This window comes from Camelus ferus, chromosome 4 (genome assembly GCF_009834535.1).
Source record: "Camelus ferus isolate YT-003-E chromosome 4, BCGSAC_Cfer_1.0, whole genome shotgun sequence".
Classification (NCBI taxonomy): Eukaryota; Metazoa; Chordata; class Mammalia; order Artiodactyla; family Camelidae; genus Camelus; species Camelus ferus.
Window position 1 is genome coordinate 40,603,013 of NC_045699.1, and position 18,543 is coordinate 40,621,555.

General features: G+C 41.0%; 1 protein-coding gene across 2 annotated transcripts in view; it reads right to left on the reverse strand.

Annotated features, from left to right (window-relative positions):
- The window catches only part of GNAQ (G protein subunit alpha q), a 261,133-nt gene that overhangs the window by 183,029 nt on the left and 59,561 nt on the right, over positions 1 to 18,543 (reverse strand). The window contains exon 1 of one of the 2 annotated variants that reach the window (XM_032477887.1): positions 9,037 to 9,115. The exons of the other annotated variant lie outside the window; for it this stretch is intronic. Coding sequence (XP_032333778.1) covers positions 9,037 to 9,100 — 64 coding nt within the window. The 5' untranslated portion in view covers positions 9,101 to 9,115. Of the gene's footprint in view, positions 1 to 9,036; positions 9,116 to 18,543 lie in introns of those variants that run through there. 2 annotated transcript variants of the gene reach the window in all.

The following is an 18,543-nucleotide window of genomic DNA, read 5'->3' on the forward strand; positions in this document are numbered from 1 at the left end:
CTGGCCCCTAACGCCGTCAAGCCAGCACAGATCTGAGGATTATTCCATCCTGTAGGACCAAAGGAAGGGCTCCCCTCCGAGGTTTTGGTTCACGGGTCAAAGTTGAGCCTCAAGATCTTTTTAAAACCAACTGACAAACCACAAAAGAAACCCAGAGATACTAACTACAGGAGATGCTCTCACGTGTTCAGCCGTGTCTTGGGAAACGGGAAGTGTATCATATTCGTCAGGCATGATATGATACAGTGGATAAGGAACACCAGGGACACTACTCCCTTTTCTGCCATTAAAATGTTTGACTTTGAGCAGTCGCATAAATCACGTGGGCCATAATTCCCTTGCACGTATACAATAAGAGACTAGATAAACTCAAAAATGCCTTCTATTTCTATCATGATATAAACCTCTAGGACCCATATTCATACAAGGCTACCCTTAATTAAACCTTGGTTTTCCCTACAATGAAAAACTCAAGTACCTTCGTCATAACTGAGTATCTTATTTTAAGGTGGTCTCACATCATGTTAGGCAACAATAAAAGTAATGCTTTGGGAAAATACAAGCAAGAAAACACATTCATCATCTATTAGGGAGAAAGCAGGCAGTACGAACACATGACACCTGTTCAAAATCTACTGATGCACACAGAATAGACACAATATCAACAAAATTGTATCTTCTTGGTGGCAATGCTTGTGAGTTTTTCCCTTACTCTGTATTTTCCAGATTTGGTAAACTATTTTTATAACTGGTAACTAATAATAAATCACATTTTAGAATTTTTCTAATAGGGCTCACAAATCTTCAGTTACACAAGATGATCTGGCTCCAATCCTCTACTTTCTAAATTAACTTGGAAGCCAAATATGTCAACAACAGACGTTATTTTATAAAACTGTGTATAAGATGCAGGTTGTCACCAGTCTTCCAAGGCACCTAGTCACCTATGCACCATCAAGCTGCCTCTCCCCATCCACCCTCTTTAGACCAGACACCAAATCACTCCTCTTCCTGCTCCCATTAAACTTAACCAATGGGGACACATTTTCTTAGGCCCCTATGGTCGGGCCAGTGGAGTAGATGTTTGGGGACAAGTGGAACTTCAGGGGGCTTCTGCCAACTGCCATCTCTTCTGCTGAGGTATTGCTCCAACCTCTGCCACAACCTGTAATGTGAGGCCAGATGAGGCTCACTTCCTGACACAGACTTAGACTTTATCCAGAGTGGGATTAACCACAGGAAATGCAAATAATCCATGAGCATAATAGGACACACTGCCTCTTCACAGCAACGGTGATTCCAGTTACCTCCCTCATAACTGGAGTGAGAAGAACACCTGAATAATTCAGGGTTTCAATCTCTAAATACTCGAAGATGCACTCAGTTTCTGAGCGCATGAATCAAAAGATGACATAGGAAAAGAGAGAGCCATGCAGCTGGGGAGGGATGTTTCATCCCAGAACACTGAGGGTCATGGCCCACCACAGATAAGAATTCAGCAAAGTAGCTGGGGAAGGACAAAGGTCTATGTGTCAGCTTTCCAGTTCCTTCTGGGTCTGTCTGCACAGTGGGACTTCCTTATTTGTTTGAGGTATTGTAAATTCCCAGAATATCAGGCACACCCATGCTCAAATCTAAGTACAAAAACACACTGCAAAGCCAAATACAAATGGTTCCTCGCCCATTAACTGGAGGCCATCCATCAGATAAGGTTGATTTTCTTTTACATGTTTAATGTGGCACCTTCACAAGAGATAAGAACGCTATTAATGAAAATCTACTTGCCAGCTTTAAAAAGTTAGCACTCAAACACAGAGATGAAGTGGCTGTAAAGCTGCTTTACACAAAAAGTAGGAAAGTAAGTAGTAAATAGAAAACAGTTTCTTAAATTCCACACTGCGTTGTTACCAGGACACAACATGTACAGCCTTAGGTCACGTTTGTCTGGGTTATGAGCCCAGTGTAAAACCCAGGACAAAACCGCTCTCTGTATTTTTCACATGGCTTTTCAAGAAAGTGTAAAATGATCGTCACATTTATCAAGAAGACAGAAAAAGCTTTTCTACTTTGGAAAATGCTTACCTACGTTAGAGGTAAGCTGCATCCTCAGAAATGAAAAATAGATCCTCTTAGGGAAAAAAAAGGTTGTCCTAATTATACACGGAGGCTCTAATTAAACTGTCATTCACAATTCATTAAAGCTATTAATAAAATGTACATGGGAAACGGGCTATTACAGTTCAATTTACAAGAGTTGTTATAACCACTTAAACATAAAGATAGCCAAGAACTGATGATGAAATTTCCTATGTACGTGAACTTCAGACCTCACTGAGGGACCCTTAAAGGCCTCTTCTAAAGGCCCTAGACCTGCCTCCTCCTTTATAACTGAGGAAACTGAGGTCTACTGAAGGTAACTGAATAGCCCGAGTTCACACCCTCTTAACTTATTTTCCCACCACTTACATGATTGCCACGCTTCCTAAACCGCACTTGTTTCTTGGTTCCAAACAGAAAATGCGAGCATGCTCTCCTGCGGTCAGTGCCGAGGAGGGTGAGGCATTCCGTAGCAGTTCATAGGACCAAACATTAGAAGGAAAGTGAAGGGATGCAGAGGAGACAGAAGCGGATGCTGAGGGGGTGACATCACCAAGCGCAGGATAATAACCAGGCGGCTAGCTGACACTGCACCACGGGAGAAGCAGAAGAAACTAAAGAAACCCGAAAATCTTTATTAGATCTGATGTGTCTAGAAAAACAGCGTTCCTAAGAATTTCAAGGTAAACAAAATATCCCTATTACTTGTCTACAAACTAACAGAAGAAATTTTTCCCCTGAAACAAGACAGTGACACCACCAACCACAACAGCAGAATCACCACAACATCAGTAAAGGATTCAGAGACTAAGCAGAACTTCTCTTCCAGCTCCAGAAATCACATGTTTTCTTAAAAGCCCACATTTTAAGGAAGCCCCAAAACTAGCTAGGCAAAGGAAACCTCAACGACAGGTCATGCTGCAGTGTTAGAAAGTGCTGAAGTCCCAAACCCTTGTACACAAACCCTGGGCCTGAATTCACACGCTCTACCCCGGACTGCCAGAAAGCCAGGCTCTCCAAATGACCCAGAATCAAACCAAAAAAATACAGCGTGCTCTGTACTGATGTTAACTGTATTCATTTTACACATCAGCAGTATATTTATGATGGCTTTTAAAGTACTTGCTAAACAGACTGTTGATCCCACGCTGGAAAGCACAGTGACTGAAGCCCAGGGTCACAGGATGAACAGATCCAGACACTATGCCTAGCTGTGTGGCTTTGGGACGTCACCAAACCTCTGCTGTCACTTTTCATCATCTGCCAAATGAAGATAATGATGCTTATTGCACCAAAGGGTGTGTTTGCAGATGATATTCATGTAAAGCCCTTAACAGAATGGCTGCCACAGAGTAAAATTCTGAAACCATGTTGTGGTTAATAAAGCCGAAAGCCGTTCACTACGCAGCCTCATCTTCCGTCTCTGCCCACACGCTGGCCATGCTCTGGGCCACACCCACCTCCCCCCAGAACAGGAGCAAGCAATGCTCTTTCAGGTCCCCCACCCCTTTTTTCCCATGTGCCCTTCTCTGTCTGGCAACATCTCCCTCATTCTTGTCCTTGCAGTGAGCCAACTCCCCAGAGGCCAGTTAGTTGCTCCTTCTATGTCTATTATGTATTACATCTGGATTATAATCACTTATGCAACAAGAAAATAATTTTTTTACTGGAATGGGGGGGGGTGGGAGGGGATGAGGACCAGCCCGTCGGGGCTATTTCCTGTGGCAGTGGGCAAGGCTGCACGTCCTGGGGAGCACAGGCTTTGGAGAGGGTCTCGATGGACAAGAAGAGATGCAAAAAGCCATGAGCAAAGGACACTAATGAACTTAAAAAAGAGGCAGACTCAGAGAGGTAGAAAACAAACCTGTGGTTACCAGGGAGGGAAAGGGGCTGGGGAGGAATAAAGTGGAAGCTCGGGATTTGCAGATACACACTACTGTATATAAAATAGATAAACAAGGCCCTACTGTATAGCACAGGGAACCATATTCAATAGCTTGTAATAACCTATAATGAAGAGGACTATGAAAGGAATATATACGTGTATAAAATGAATCACCATGATGTACACCAGAAATTAACACATTGTAAATCAACTATACTTCAATTTAAAAAAAGCCACGAGCATGAGATGTGACTCTGCCCTGCGCACATGACATCCCCATATTTCTTCCTAACTTATTAAACCTCACAGTAAGCCAAACGTGAGTAGGAGTGTGTATGCATGCACACAGAGAAAGACAAGAGACACAAGTGTGTGCCGTGAGGATGTCTGGGAAGGGCTCTGAAATGCCTGCAGCACCAAATTCAAATTCAGACTGTTTGAGCCAAACGTTGGCAGGGCAGGAAGTTGCCACGCACCTGGTGAGTTATAAATGTTTACATGCCCATTCAACCCCCTGCAGTGTTATGTGTAATTCGCCTCATTATCAAGTTCTTATGGCTGGAGAAACAACAAAGCAGAGTGGTTTGGAGCAGCAGCTCTCAAACTTGACTGTGCACTTGCGTCACCTGGGACTATCATGAAAATGCACAACCTGACTGCGTGGTACTGGGCGCAGCCTGATACTCTGCTTGTCTAACCAGCTCCCAAGTGATGTGACACTGAGGTATCCCTTAAGTAGCAAGAACCCAGAGCAGAGACACTAAAACACTAGACTGCCTGTGCTCACAGCCCAGCTCTGCTACCTAATAGCTGTGTGACCTTGAGCAAGTTATTTAGGCTCTCTGGGTCTCTTTCTTCCCTCATCTGTACGTAAGAGATAACTTCATGGAGTAGGTACTGAGGACTCACGAGTGAACACATGGGAACATGCCCAGAAGAGTACCTGGCACAAGAAAGTACTAAGTAGATATTAGCTATTGCTCTTACTAATATTCATCTCTGAATATCTCCTGTACTTACCATAATAGTAGCAATTCAAAAAAGCAGAAATTAATGCTTTTGAATGAAATGCTATTTTTGAATGAATTAATATGTTTATCAGATAGCATGAACAATAAACAAAACAGTACCTACATTAAAGTTCCCAGAGGACATTACTATAATAAAACAGGGACAGAAAAAATAAAATAAAAAGTGGAGGGAGGGTATAGCTCAGTGGTAGAACACATGCTTAGCATGTGTGAGGTCCTGGATTCAATCCCCTGTACCTCTATTAAAATTAATTAATTAATTAAAAAATGATTATCTCCTCCTTCAAAAATTAAAAAAACTTTTTATTTTTAAAAATTAAACAAAAAATAAAACAGGGATAATATTTAAAACTTCTTATTTTAATCTGATAAGAAGTTACATCCACATCCTTTATCTCTTAAAATCTCAGGCTGCTTCAGCTCACTACCCCAAATCTAGGACACAAAACTGCAGGTACCCACTGACCAGACATGGCCTTTTACCCATTTCAAGTAGAGGAGGGAGGCTGAGGTCTGGCATGGGGCTACCCAGGAAGGTGGGGGCTGGAGAGGTAGAGATTCAGGAGGACATGGAGGTCTGGAGTGGGGTACAGCTGCCTCAGGGGTCAGCCAGGAGGGCAGCCTGGGCTCCGTAGGCTGGAGCAATCTCTAAGCAATGGTTCAGGCCCCCAGGGATGCAAGAATTAGCACAGGGTCCAAACAAGTGGGCTGAGCCGAGCAAAAAAAAATGAAGGCCACTACTGTGTACCCATCATCATGATGTGTCAGGCCCCAATCATCCCATTCATCCTTACGGTGCCCTTGTGAGGTTAAGTTTATCATCATCCCCAGGGTGCAGTGCAGGCTGCCTCCCGGCATTGTTTGGGAAACTCATTATCCATCCTTAAAATGAATAATCCCACAGCACCTGACCCTGGGACCTCAGGACCAAGAGAGCAGCAGTCTGATCCCAAACCAACAACTCTTCTGAGGCAGCTGCCCCTACCCTGACACTTTCAATCTGGGGTTCCTAGTGGAACTCGGCATTTGCTCCTCTGCCCATGTGTCCTGATACAGATGGCCCAGCTCTCCCAAATGACTGTGACCTCTTTAAGGTGCCCCAGGGTCTCCCCAAGAGGATCTCACACATGCCTCAAAGTCTTAAATTAAACCCTCCACGTTTTAAATCAAGCCTTCCACATCTACCTTTAGTACCCATTTTCTTAGGATGAGATGACAGAAATGCAGACAGAAGTTCTTATTACTGAAATGGAAAATGTGGACACCGGTGCTGAGACGTTAAGTGACTTGCCTGACCCCACAGAAATACTACGTGGCAAAGCAGGTCCCGGAACCCAGGTCTGCATGACTAGGCTTAGGCACGTGTGCCACCAGGCCACAGCAACAGCCGTAAGCCAGGCGTCTGGAAGCCAAGATCTGAAGAGGAAAGGTCAGGGACAGCTTCACCCAGGCACGGGGATGAAGTTCCAAGGTGCAGAAGAAATGAGGAAGAAAGAGGGCAGCAGGGCAGCAGGGCAGCAGGGGGAGAGTGAGGCAGGTTGCCATGGCAGCGACCCACAGCAGGAACCAATCAGAATTCAAGTTCTGAAACTCTCGCCAGTGACTCAGGCTTAGAGGAGCCTCCCAGCAGGGTTCGAGATGTGACTCAGGGAGCAAGGTAGGAGCCCGGAACCAGCACAGACCACACCACGGGTCAGCAGCAGTGAAGCCCTCTCAGGTCTAGAAGCCACTGGCTGGGGCAAGGCGGGATGGCAGCAGCCGGGGCAGGGCACCGCAGATGCCCACCCCTGGTCACAGCTCTGGGACGTGGATTTGGGTTAGCTACAGGAGGGGAAGTCTATTGCTTCATCCGCAGGGAATGTGGGGGGCTAATCCTAGATCCAGCAAAGCTCTATTTTTAAAGAAAAACATTGAGACTTGCATGCAAATTCTCCTTGTGGGCAGGAAGCTTTTCCATATTTTCTGTATCTTTATTCATATTCAAACTCAAAGGGAGCTTATGCCTGGATTCGGAAACCTCTTCTCCAATTCCCTCTTGAATTGCCTACAATCTGGTTTTCGTCTTGAACCCTAGGAAGCAAGTACCCTCAGAAAAGATTCCAGGTCCATGAGACCAAGTCTCATCCCCTGTCGTGTAAAACAGCCCCTCTCTGGGGCCCCCACTGCTTCTTCCTGGACTTTATTTCTTACAGATGTGCCTTTCTCTTTTCCCTGACTCTTCCCCTATGAAAAAGCTCATCATCTCTGGTTTAAATGACACACTGTAACGCTCTTACCAGGTTCCCTTGCTGAAATCATGCCCCTCTGGAGGCAATTATCAACGGTTCCATTAAGCTCGCATCCACGTATTGGTCAGCTCTAAAGTCGGCATCTAATTCTCAGCTCCCTACAGAGGGAATTTCCCATTTCAGGGACCTACATCATTCCCTGTCTGCCGGAGGTTAAGCTTGCTCACTTCTCTGCACTGATGCTTTCTTGATTTGTTTCTGTGCCTCCACTCTGGATGGCTGTCACTGAAAGATCCAGGAAAACACACTGGAACAGATTGAAATTCCACCTCCACATCCACACCAGCAGTCACTGGCTCCAGCAAGTGTTCCTGTGAGGCCCTCAGCTACAGCCCCAGGTGCGTGTCCACGCCCTACAGTGCATCCACTCCACATCCTCATTACTTTCATACCTGCCATCTCCTGTACTGAAAACCAAAAACGTCGGCACAGATAAAGAAGAAAATGTTTAGAAGTGGTTATCTCTAGGGAGGGACTAAGAAGAGGCTGGTTTCCCCCTCACTTCATACATCTCCGTGCTATTTGAAATTTCCCTACCATATGCATGATGCACAGCACTTATTTCTCACTAAATAAATACTTATTATAAAAGAACCAGCTAACTAGTGTAAAAAGATGTGTGTACAGGGATAGTCAATGCAACGTCCTTGTGGCTGGGAAAAAAGGGTAGATAATAAGAGGGAGAAATGAGAAACACCTAAATCGTCAATAAATAGGGTCTCAGTGCAAAAAATCAGATTACATCCATAAAAGAGAATACTGGGCAGCTACTAAAAATACCATATTGTCATTGAAAGCATCTCTAACATATTAAAAATAGGTTATAAAACAACACTTATTTAAAATCCGCATTCTTAAATCAGATTAAAAGCACCGTAAGGGCAAGATATCTATCCTCTACTTTGACCCCAAGTGCTTTGGTTAAGATACATCTTTAAAATATGATTGCTGGACACAGTCAACTTTTACCAGATTCATTTTCATCAATCAGCCACTGCTACAGCTGTGTTTGGACTCATCTTTCACAAATACCTTGACAATCAGTTTACAAGTTATACAAGACAGATCAGTCTCTCAGCTTTATAGTTTTATTTACCTAAAATGGTTTCATTCAGTGATCAGCCTCTTCATGTGAAGCTCAATCCATTCACAACCCATGGTTGGAATGAGCTCCTCACCTGGATACCAGAGAAGTGGCTCCTTGAAGGAGGAAAGGCTACAAAGATGAGCCCCAAGGCCCCTCCTTCCACCCGGTCTTATGACTCTCCACACTCTTATCTAAGGGAAAGACCATTGAGGGGGTCATCTTGATGAGTCATCAAACCCTAAAGTTGTGAATGATCTCAGAGAAAGTTTACCTTTCTGAGTTTCCTGAATAAGCTTTTTCAGCATTCACTCCGCCCCAAGATCAGTCAAAGTGACCCAGAGCAGGCCTGCTGATCCACGCCGAGGTAGATGGCAGGGACCGCGGGCTGATCACCAGCCTTTACGCTACAACAACACTCTGCTCTGCACTGCTCACCCCCACTCCATCCAGCTACCTGTCCAAAGGCCCTCTGATGGTCACGAGGATAATCGCGAGTAGGCAAAAAGACAAAACTCAAGTATGTCTCAAAGTTTCTCAGAGAGGCTGAAATTGGGTGGTATCTGTATTTTGTATTTCTCTATCCCACTCAGTAAAGTGAAAAAACATATGCCTAAAGGTAGAATGATTCAAAGTAGGAAGTATACTCACTTTTGTATTTTAGGAGTTGTTTTTGTGTTGTTGTTGTTCTAAAAGTTACAGTGCGGTCGAACATGACCTAACAGTTCTACAAAACAGAAGAAAATAAAGAAAGCTTTCAAACTGCATCTTCAAAGAACTTTCCCTGCATACGTCAAATCCAAAATAAAAGTGAAAACAGAGGATACTTGTTTTATAAGAAATTCTCTTTTCTGTCTCCCAGCTTTTAGTCATTCTGTAAGAAAATTACTGATGGCACACAAATAATAAAAGAAAGTAAGTATATTAGTAGTATTCAACTGCGCCTTTACTCCAGAAGAGCCTTCAGTTTATTATATTTCATTTTAAAATAATTAACTTGGAACAGTTAGGAAATGAAGAAAAATTAAGATTGCAGTAAAATTAAGTTTTAGCTTTTATGAAGTTATTCTTTAAGTTATTTATCAAATTTCAATACAAAATAGCCATTACGCATTTAATTTACAGCGTCTCCCAAATTCAGTTCACCGTGCTAAATCAGAAATATGTCACTTGGCCACTAAACTCAACATTTGTTTCATTTCATCTATTGCTTAATAATTCATAGGTAAATGTCTAAGAATTATTAATAAATAATGAACAAAAACAAAGTATCAGATGTCATGCTGGTGACTCAAACCACAAGACAAGAGTGGGGAAATACAAAACACACTTCCAATGGGGAGAGCAGAGAAATACTGAGTATATCTTTAAGAACTCTATCAAAACGAGCAATTCTCTATAATTCACTACAGAGAGGTTTCAATCAACATGAGAAACATCTTTCAGTTAGATTATGGACAAAATCATACATTCCAATAGCAGATGCATACATCCTGCTGAGTTCCAAGTCCGTCATCTCTAATAGGCCTATCAGATGGAAATCAATGCTAACAATCTGAAGGTGAGGTGAGGCAGGGCACTCCTAAGCTGCTGCTCTGGGAGTTACTCCAGCCCGTCTTTAGTGTGCTTCTAGCAGGACCCATCCCTGGAGGTGTGGGGTGAGGTGGATTCTGGTGTGGTCTTCAGATGCTTCTGATGTGTATCCAAGTGCAAGATCCCCTGGTTACTCCCTGCTGTCTCTCAACAAAAATCATCTCTGGGTGTTTATTGTTATTTCCATGTTTAAGACATAAAAAATAATAATCTGTATGCTTTGAAAATAGTTCAATGTTCTTAAGGAAATATCCAAAAGTTGGTATCAATTACACTAGAAAATTGCTTGGAGGAGAGGCTCACTTTCCCCCCTGCCCTCGCCCAGAAGGAAATCTAAGGCGGGCTGGCCTCACAGTGTGCACGTTCTAGACGGGTGAGTCCAATCAGAAACTGCTTCATGGCCTGTCTCCCAGCCGGCCCTACCCTGCCGAGAATCCTGGCACTCCTAAACCCAGCCTTCTTTTCTTTCTTAAACAAAAACAGAAAAATAGAAGCAGATAGCTCATGTGTGACTGCTTTGTTCAGCGAAGTAATCCTCTTTTGGTGTTTAATCTGCCTGTGTTTGAACAGATAATAAATGTCGTGGCTATCAAAACTAAGGAAGTAAATTGAATACAGCTGGCTGACAATGCGTCAGACCCAAGAAACAATTACAATGAACTCTTGCACTGATGGCCTCACTTAATACCTGCTGTGGTGTGGACCTGCCTTGAAAACCCCGCCTGGACCTAGGAATTCATCCTCCACCAACAGCAGCTCATGGTTTAAGAAACAGCTGATTGAACTGTGATCTCTCAGCGTCACGGGTATTTAAGTCTCTATTCTCATCTAACTCAAAAATCTGGTCACCTATATTTTGTATCCCACTTAACTGAATGGCACAAAATGTTAAGCTTTTTCCAGAAAAAAAAAAAAAAAAAAGCTTAAGCTGTCTTTGAAACTACATCATGAAAATTGTTTCATTTCCTCATCCCTTTAGTTTATCATAGGAGCTTAAAAAGTCCAGGTGCATCTTTTGTTTGCATTTGATACCAGCAAATGGTCATAGCATCCTGGAGATGGAGTTCAGCTGGGTTGCAATGAAACCAGCTCTGTAACTGGATGTCTATCCTGTCTAGAATATTTTGTCTTTTTTCTTCCCAATTGGCTCAGCTCAGCCACATGCCAAATGGTTTTAGAGAATTCCAATTAACAGGAAGTCATCTTCCTTTCATTAAATAAGTGTCAAAGCAAAACAGAGTGTGTCTAATGCATGGTCAACCTGGCCACAGTGCTGTCGTAGTGGGGCTTAAGGAACTGAGAGTACTTGAATTTTCAGACTTGTGTTCCAGAGGCAACCTCATGCTTGATAAAACAGAAGAATGACATACCAAGAGTTGGGCTCAGTAACCCTGTTGACTGTGACTTCCCCTGTGTCTCAATTTCCTGGACAGTTTACCATCAAATCCTAATTAACTCAGACCAGCACTCAAGGTTTGTCATATTTCAAAGAACGTTAGAGCTAAAGGCATATAGAATTAGGATCCCAGAGTTGCAAAGGGCCGTCAAGATCCTCTACTTCAAATCCATCGTCTACTGCAGACATATAAACTGAGGCACAGTGCTATTAAGAGACCAGACTAAATCCAGATCAGGCTAATGGCAAAACCAGGCCTTATAACAAGGTCTCTTGATTCTTGCTACAGTGCGATTAAACTGACAAAATGTCCCCAAGTCATTCCTGTGTTAACCACCAACACAATAACAAAACACTTCTAAGGAAGGCAACAGAGGTGTCCTAAGAAAACACTGTATTAGCACTCTGCGTGATCTGCTCAATTTTCATTAAATCTGGCCCTGACCATTACATGATTTCTGTTAAACCAGGTCTCTCCTGAATAACCACAGAATAATAGCTGGCCAGATAATAAGCCTGAAATAGTTTGATGTAGGCATGACACACTTTTATTATCAACTCTGAAAATGTTCAAAATCTGCAGTAATTGCTCCAAGATAACTATGGGGGGGGGCTTTCTAGAACCTTCATTCCTTACTGAAGTCATGAAAGAAAAATATTTGTTATACTTTGTTTCTATCCACATGCAAAGCAAATTATGTAATAATACATAACAGAAAGTTCTATTAATGCAGAATTTGGCAAACCAAGAATTTTGCTCAATAATTCTCAAAAAGCTTAAATCAATTTGTTAAAAGTCTGACTAGTGTAAACATGCAAAGATTAAAACAGGCATTTAATTTGCCTCCTTCACTTAGCCGATGAATTTATGGATTAATCCAAACTTTTATAGGTATTACAAACCTTCAGATTTACAGGGTCATTAAATCTAAGTCTTTAGATTTACAGGACATAAAGGAAGTGCTCTATAAGTAATAACTGCCTAAAATATTCAGCAGATTTTTAAATTTAGATCTGTACAAAATCACCAGGACATAAAACTGACTGACACTTATGACAGGTAATCACTGTTTCTGCTCAAAATCAAGATGTTTCCCTTCTTCCCTTCTTCAGTGGGCCCATGAATAAGCCACATCCATGATAAATAACTCCATGTGAAATGTTTGCTGTCTTTTTTAAACTAAAGGTTGTCACTTTTCATTATTAAACAGTAACAATGATATGGATATTGAGCGCTTTCCATTTACCAGGCTTTGTTCTAACATCCTTTACTTATGTGAACTAATTTAACCCTCCTAACAACCTTACAAAAGGTTGTTACTATTATTACTCTTTTTGATTGAAACCCAGCATCATTCCATCTCAAATGCACTGGCATGACTTGCTAGATCCCCAAGCTGAAGGAGAAATGTATAGCCCCCAAAGACAGGCGATTTGAAGGCAACCACTAGGAAAAAAAAAAACCTGTTGATGACTTGTGCAAATCTAAATCCTAGCCACCCTGCTGTGGCCCTGCCATGATCCTGCTATGCACTACGAATGCCCAGTTTCTTTCTCAAGTCTTCGGAATGTGGGAAAAGGTGAGAAAATAGTTTCAAACTCCAGAAGATTAATGTTTCCTTTCAGCACAAGGATTCCTTCCTTTTATTCCATGAGAAGATCAATTCCTAAGGCAAACACTGCGACACTCTTGGATCAGCACTGCTCAGTTATGGAGTCTCCTCTCAACACTCTAAACTCTGTTTTTCAGACCTTCCCAATCCAATGGTGAGTACAGAGCCCCATGAAAGGTGACAAAGAATGACGCCCACTCACCCCTACTCTCAGCCAGAAGAAGAGAACATGTATAAACTAACCAAAGGTCTGGAAGTGGAGGGGACCATCTCTCTGTAAAGCAATATGCATTTAACTGTGTTCCTCATTTCACGAGAGCCCCTCCATGCCTGCTGCTGGGCACCAGAGACACACTGTCTCCTTCCTTAAAGACAGCAGGTGAAGAGTTATGGAACACCTGAATCACACCACAGGAACTGGATGAAACAGGAGAATGGTACAGAGTCACACAGGCCAGCATCACTTATTCTGGGTTTTGAAATAGGAATAGATGTTCCCCAAGTGCCTGGGTCATGGGCAAAAGGAACAGCATGAGTGTAGCGCCTACCCAGGTATGACAACATCCTGACAGCACTCTGAATGAGGATGGTGGCTGATCAAGTAACCTCGTTTTAAAGGACAGCTGAGGACAGTGTGATGGAAATAAACGCTGGCGGTGTAAAAATTAAATAGTAATATCCACAACAGCTAAGGTCCCTGTCCCCGTCCCTGGGGGCATGCAGCATGTCACTTTTGCACTACACACAGGAAGGAGCAGAGTCACTCTTGCACGGGAAGCAGTTAATGAGAAGTGAATGCTCCAAGGGCGGGGGAGAGCGTGGGGAATTTGCCTGTTCTTTTCCAACTAGGTCAGATTCACAGAGGCAATGGGATTTCACGAGTAGCTTGAATAAAAGAAAGGTCAGATCTCTGCCAGCTAAAAAGGTAAGGAAAGAGGAGGCTGCGGGCATCGGGAGGCCCCCGGTATGCCGCTAGGCTGACCTCTCCATCACAGGGTAAAGGAGGGAAAGCGTAGTCTTGCATCTGCTGAAGGGAGCAAACTGCGGGAGCCCAGCGGCCAAGTCCAACCCAAATGAGGGAGGGCAGGATTCATTTAGGCATGTACATGGTGCCACCGAGACACGTCTGCTGGCCACACTGCCTGTGTGACATGTCCATCGTGCAGCACTACATTTAGTGCAGTGTCCTGAAGAAAAGCCACATTTTAAATGGCAGGCTTGTTCTTACAAAATCAAACGCTGAATTGTTAATCTATGGTTGACTTTACAAATGTGTTTTTTAAAAGAAATTTTGCCTTTATAAACTTAGTATTTCTGAGCATCAGTTACGGCAACAGTAGAGTAGCTATTAACTGATCCACCTGTTGGGGGTTAAAAGTACAAGCAATGTTCATAGCAGCACTATTCACAATAGCCAAAACATGGAAACAGCCTACATGTCCATCAACAGGTGACCAGAGAAAGAAGATGTGGTATATTTATACAATGGAATACTACTCAGCCATAAAAACTGACAACATAATGCCATTTGCAGCAACATGGATGCTCCTGGAGAATGTCATTCTAAGTGAAGTAAGCCAGAAAGAGAAAGAAAAATACCATATGAGATCGCTCATATATGGAATCTAAACAAAAACAAAAACAAACAAACAAAAACAAAGCGTAAATACAGGACAGAAATAGACTCAGAAATAGACAGAGAATAGAGACTTGTGGTTACCAGGGGGGCGGAGGGTGAGAAGGGATAGACTGGGATTTCAAAATTATAGAATAGATAAACAAGATTATACTGTATAGCACAGGGAAATATACACAAAATGTTATGGTAGCTCACAGAGAAAAAAATGTGACAATAAGTGTGTATATGTCCACGTATGACTGAAAAATTGTGCTGAACACTGGAATTTGACACAACATTGTAAAATGATTATAAATCAATAAAAAATGTTAAAAAAAAAAAAAAGTACAAGTAATGGTGTCTAGTTTAGCACCTGGAGCACAGTAAGTGTTCAGTAAGTGCTGGCTGTTCTCTCATTTTCTCTACGCCCTTCATTTCCTTCTCTTCTAATTCCCTTAAAATTTGAAATAATTGGCGACATAATTGGTATTAGTTGGTTATGATGGGAATCTCTTTTTCTGTTTCAAATCCTATTTTTATTTTAATACATTTGGCTTGATTATTCTAAGAAACGAATTTTAATACTTTTAAAAATAATTTTCTAGTATGTTTTAAAATGTACCCAGAATTTTGTTTTGTTTCGGGTATGGTGAGGCCACCAGATCAGGAGAAAACTGCCACTGAAAATATAGTTTGTTACTCACATGCCCCAGAAGGGATAAGCTGCACTGTGTGGGGCCGTAGGGAAGCCCCAGGGTCAGTCAGGAGGCAGAAGGTGTGAGGGGGAGCATGGGCCAGAGTCTTTACCGTGGTTTTCACAGGAAGAAACGGACAGGCAGATGGGATAGGCTAGTGTGAATCTCAGCGGGCTCCGGGGTGTAGGGACTGCCCCAAGTTGCCTCGTACATGGCCCTGGGGTGACATTAGGGCAAGGAGACAGTGGCTCACCTGTGAGACCGCTAAAGGAGGTGGTTGGCAGGTACGGGCTCTGGACTGGTTGGTTGGTTTGCACATGAAAAGCATGCTCAAAGGAGAGTCAGTTGCTATTTCTAGGAACTAGCCAGTCCTGGGAGAAGCAGTCTCTCCAGGGTCAGAAAGCCCTAGATGCCAGATCATCAAGAATATTAATACATACACACTACTATATATAAAATAGATAAACAACAAGGATCTACTCTATAGCACAGGGAATTATATTCAGTTTCTTATAATGAACTGTAATGGCCGAATCTGAAAAAATATATATATATGTATAACTGAATCACTTTGCTGGACACCTCAAACTAACATTATAAACCAATTACACTTCAATAAAAAATAAGAACTAAAAAAAGAATATGTTAACTCACAATATTATTTGTAGAAGATGGGATAACGGATTTAAATTAAAACCACAGAGAATCCAGAGTATCATTTTAGCTTATTACATCAACTTTCCCTTCACTAACACTAAAACAAGTAGAAAAATACAAAACTTAAGAGTTCACTTTCTTTCTTTCATTCTTCAGGACTACTTTTTTTTAAATGCAGTACTAATGCGCATAGAAAGCCCGGAAATTATTTTGTACAAGCAACCATTTCATAAAAGGTGTATGATACCATTCTCTGTATGAGGTATCTTTAACACATTTCATTATTTGAAACCCATAGTTCAGGATCCAACAAACAGAACAGTCTAAAATACTTTTCCCCTTTAAGCACACCTAACAAAAGTAAAATAAAATACTCTTTAAAAGTAATATCTAGTAATACTTGACCATATGAAATTAATGAAAACAAACGCTTTCAGAACCTAATTGATTCCAGAGTTGAGATTTATACTCATTACTAAAAACAATGGGAAACTAGAAAATCATATAAAATACACAAAATAGTTATTTTATGATACTGAGTAACAGGCAACACAGGAAAACAAATAGGGTGAATCCCGTGATTGCCCCCCTGATACTTCCGGAAGGCAGTTTGTACGCAACACGCATGGCAAGGACAGAGATGAAAGGTCAGGGAGGCCGAGAAGGCTAAAACCTGCATGATATGATAGAATGCTGGAAGTAGAGAGCTGCACAGAGAAAAAAGAGCTCTGGAGAGCTGAAGAGGCCCATCCTTGAATCTTTGGCTCAATAATGCTCTAAGAATGAGGAGGGTGACACCCCATGAGGCTTGGAAAAGAAGCACTAAAAAGCATAACCCAAACAATTCACAAAGTTCACACACGTTCATGTTCCCACCAGTCAGAAAGATTAATACATGGGTCACTGAGTCATCAGAAGTGACGTTTAAGCAACCAGAGAATAATGACTGCTCTAAACTCACCCTAACGAAGCCTAAAAGCAAGTCTAAAAATTATCAAACTAATTCCAAGCGAATTAGCTACATGATGGAACAAAGTCCACCACTATCTAAAGGAATCCCAAAAATCTAGCAACCAACAATGTAAGATTCACACTGTCTGGCATCCAATCCAAAACTACTTAGGTAAATAAAGAAACAGAAAAAGATGAGCCAGAAGTAGGAGAAAACTCAGTAAAATTAGATCAAGAAAAGATAAGCATGTTGTAATTAGCAGACAAGAATATATTTTCAAAAAGCTACACTAATTATGTGCCACAAGCTTAGGAATGTAGAAGAAAACATAAACATGATGAAGAAAGGAATACAGAAAAAAAAATCCAAATGAAACTTCTAGCAGTTAAAAGTATAGTATGTAAGATAAAAAATACAGCAGATGGAAATAACAGCAGATAAGAAACCAAAAAGAAAACAAGTAAACCTGAAGACACAGCAATAGAAGTGATCAAAATGAAACAGAGAAAAAAGCCTAGAAAAAAATGACTCAGTGATGTGCAGAACAATAATAAGTTATCCAATATACTTAGAATGTGGGTCCTAGAAGGGGAGGAGAGTAAGGTGGGAGGCATAAAAAAAAACATTTGAAGAAACAGCAGGATAAAGACACAGTACATATAGAGACCCAATTATCCACTGCTTTCAAGAAGCACTTCAAATATAAAGATTAAAATGGTTTTGAAGTAAAAGGAAAGAAAAATATACCATGCTAACAATAGTCAAAAGAAAATTAGAGTAGATATAGTAATATTAGACAAAATAGATTTTAAAGCAAATAATATTATCAGGAATAAAAAAGATCAATTCATAGTGATAGAAGTATTGATTTATAAAAAAAAAATAACAATCCTAAATGTTTATGTACCTAATAACAAAGCTTCAAAATATAAGAAGCAAATGATAGAACTGCAGAAATAGACAAGTCCACAATTATATTTAGTGATTTCAATAACTTTTTCTCAAAAATTAATAGAACAAATCAGAAAAGCATGAAAGAGAAAGAAGACTTGAACACCACTATTACCCAACTTATCTCATTGACATTTATAGAACACTTTCCCCCAACAACAGAAAAAACATTTTCAAGTGCACTCAAACACTTATTAAGACAGAACATATTCTGGGCTATAAAACTAGTCTCAATGAATTTTATAAGATTCATACAAAATATGTTAACTACAGTGTAATTTTAAAAATCAATAAACTTATTGTGGTAATTGTTTCATAAGTATGTAAGTCAATCATTATGTTGCACACCTTAAACTTGTACAGTGTTGTGTGTCAGTTATATCTCAACAAAACTGGAATAAAAATTTCACAACAAAAAATTTTAATGAATAACAAAGATATCTAAAGAAACCTTGCAACTAAAAAACACCTTTAAATAACACAAGAAAAATCAAAAAAGGAAATTAGAAAATACTAGAAACAAGATAATGAAAAGATAATACGTCAAATGTGAAATGCCACTAAAGCAGTCCTTAGAAATTAATAGCCCCAGATACTTAAAGGAAGAGAAAAAGGTCTCAAATCAATGTCCTCAGTTTCTACATTTAAAAAATTAAATAAGAGTAAATTAAATCCAAAATACA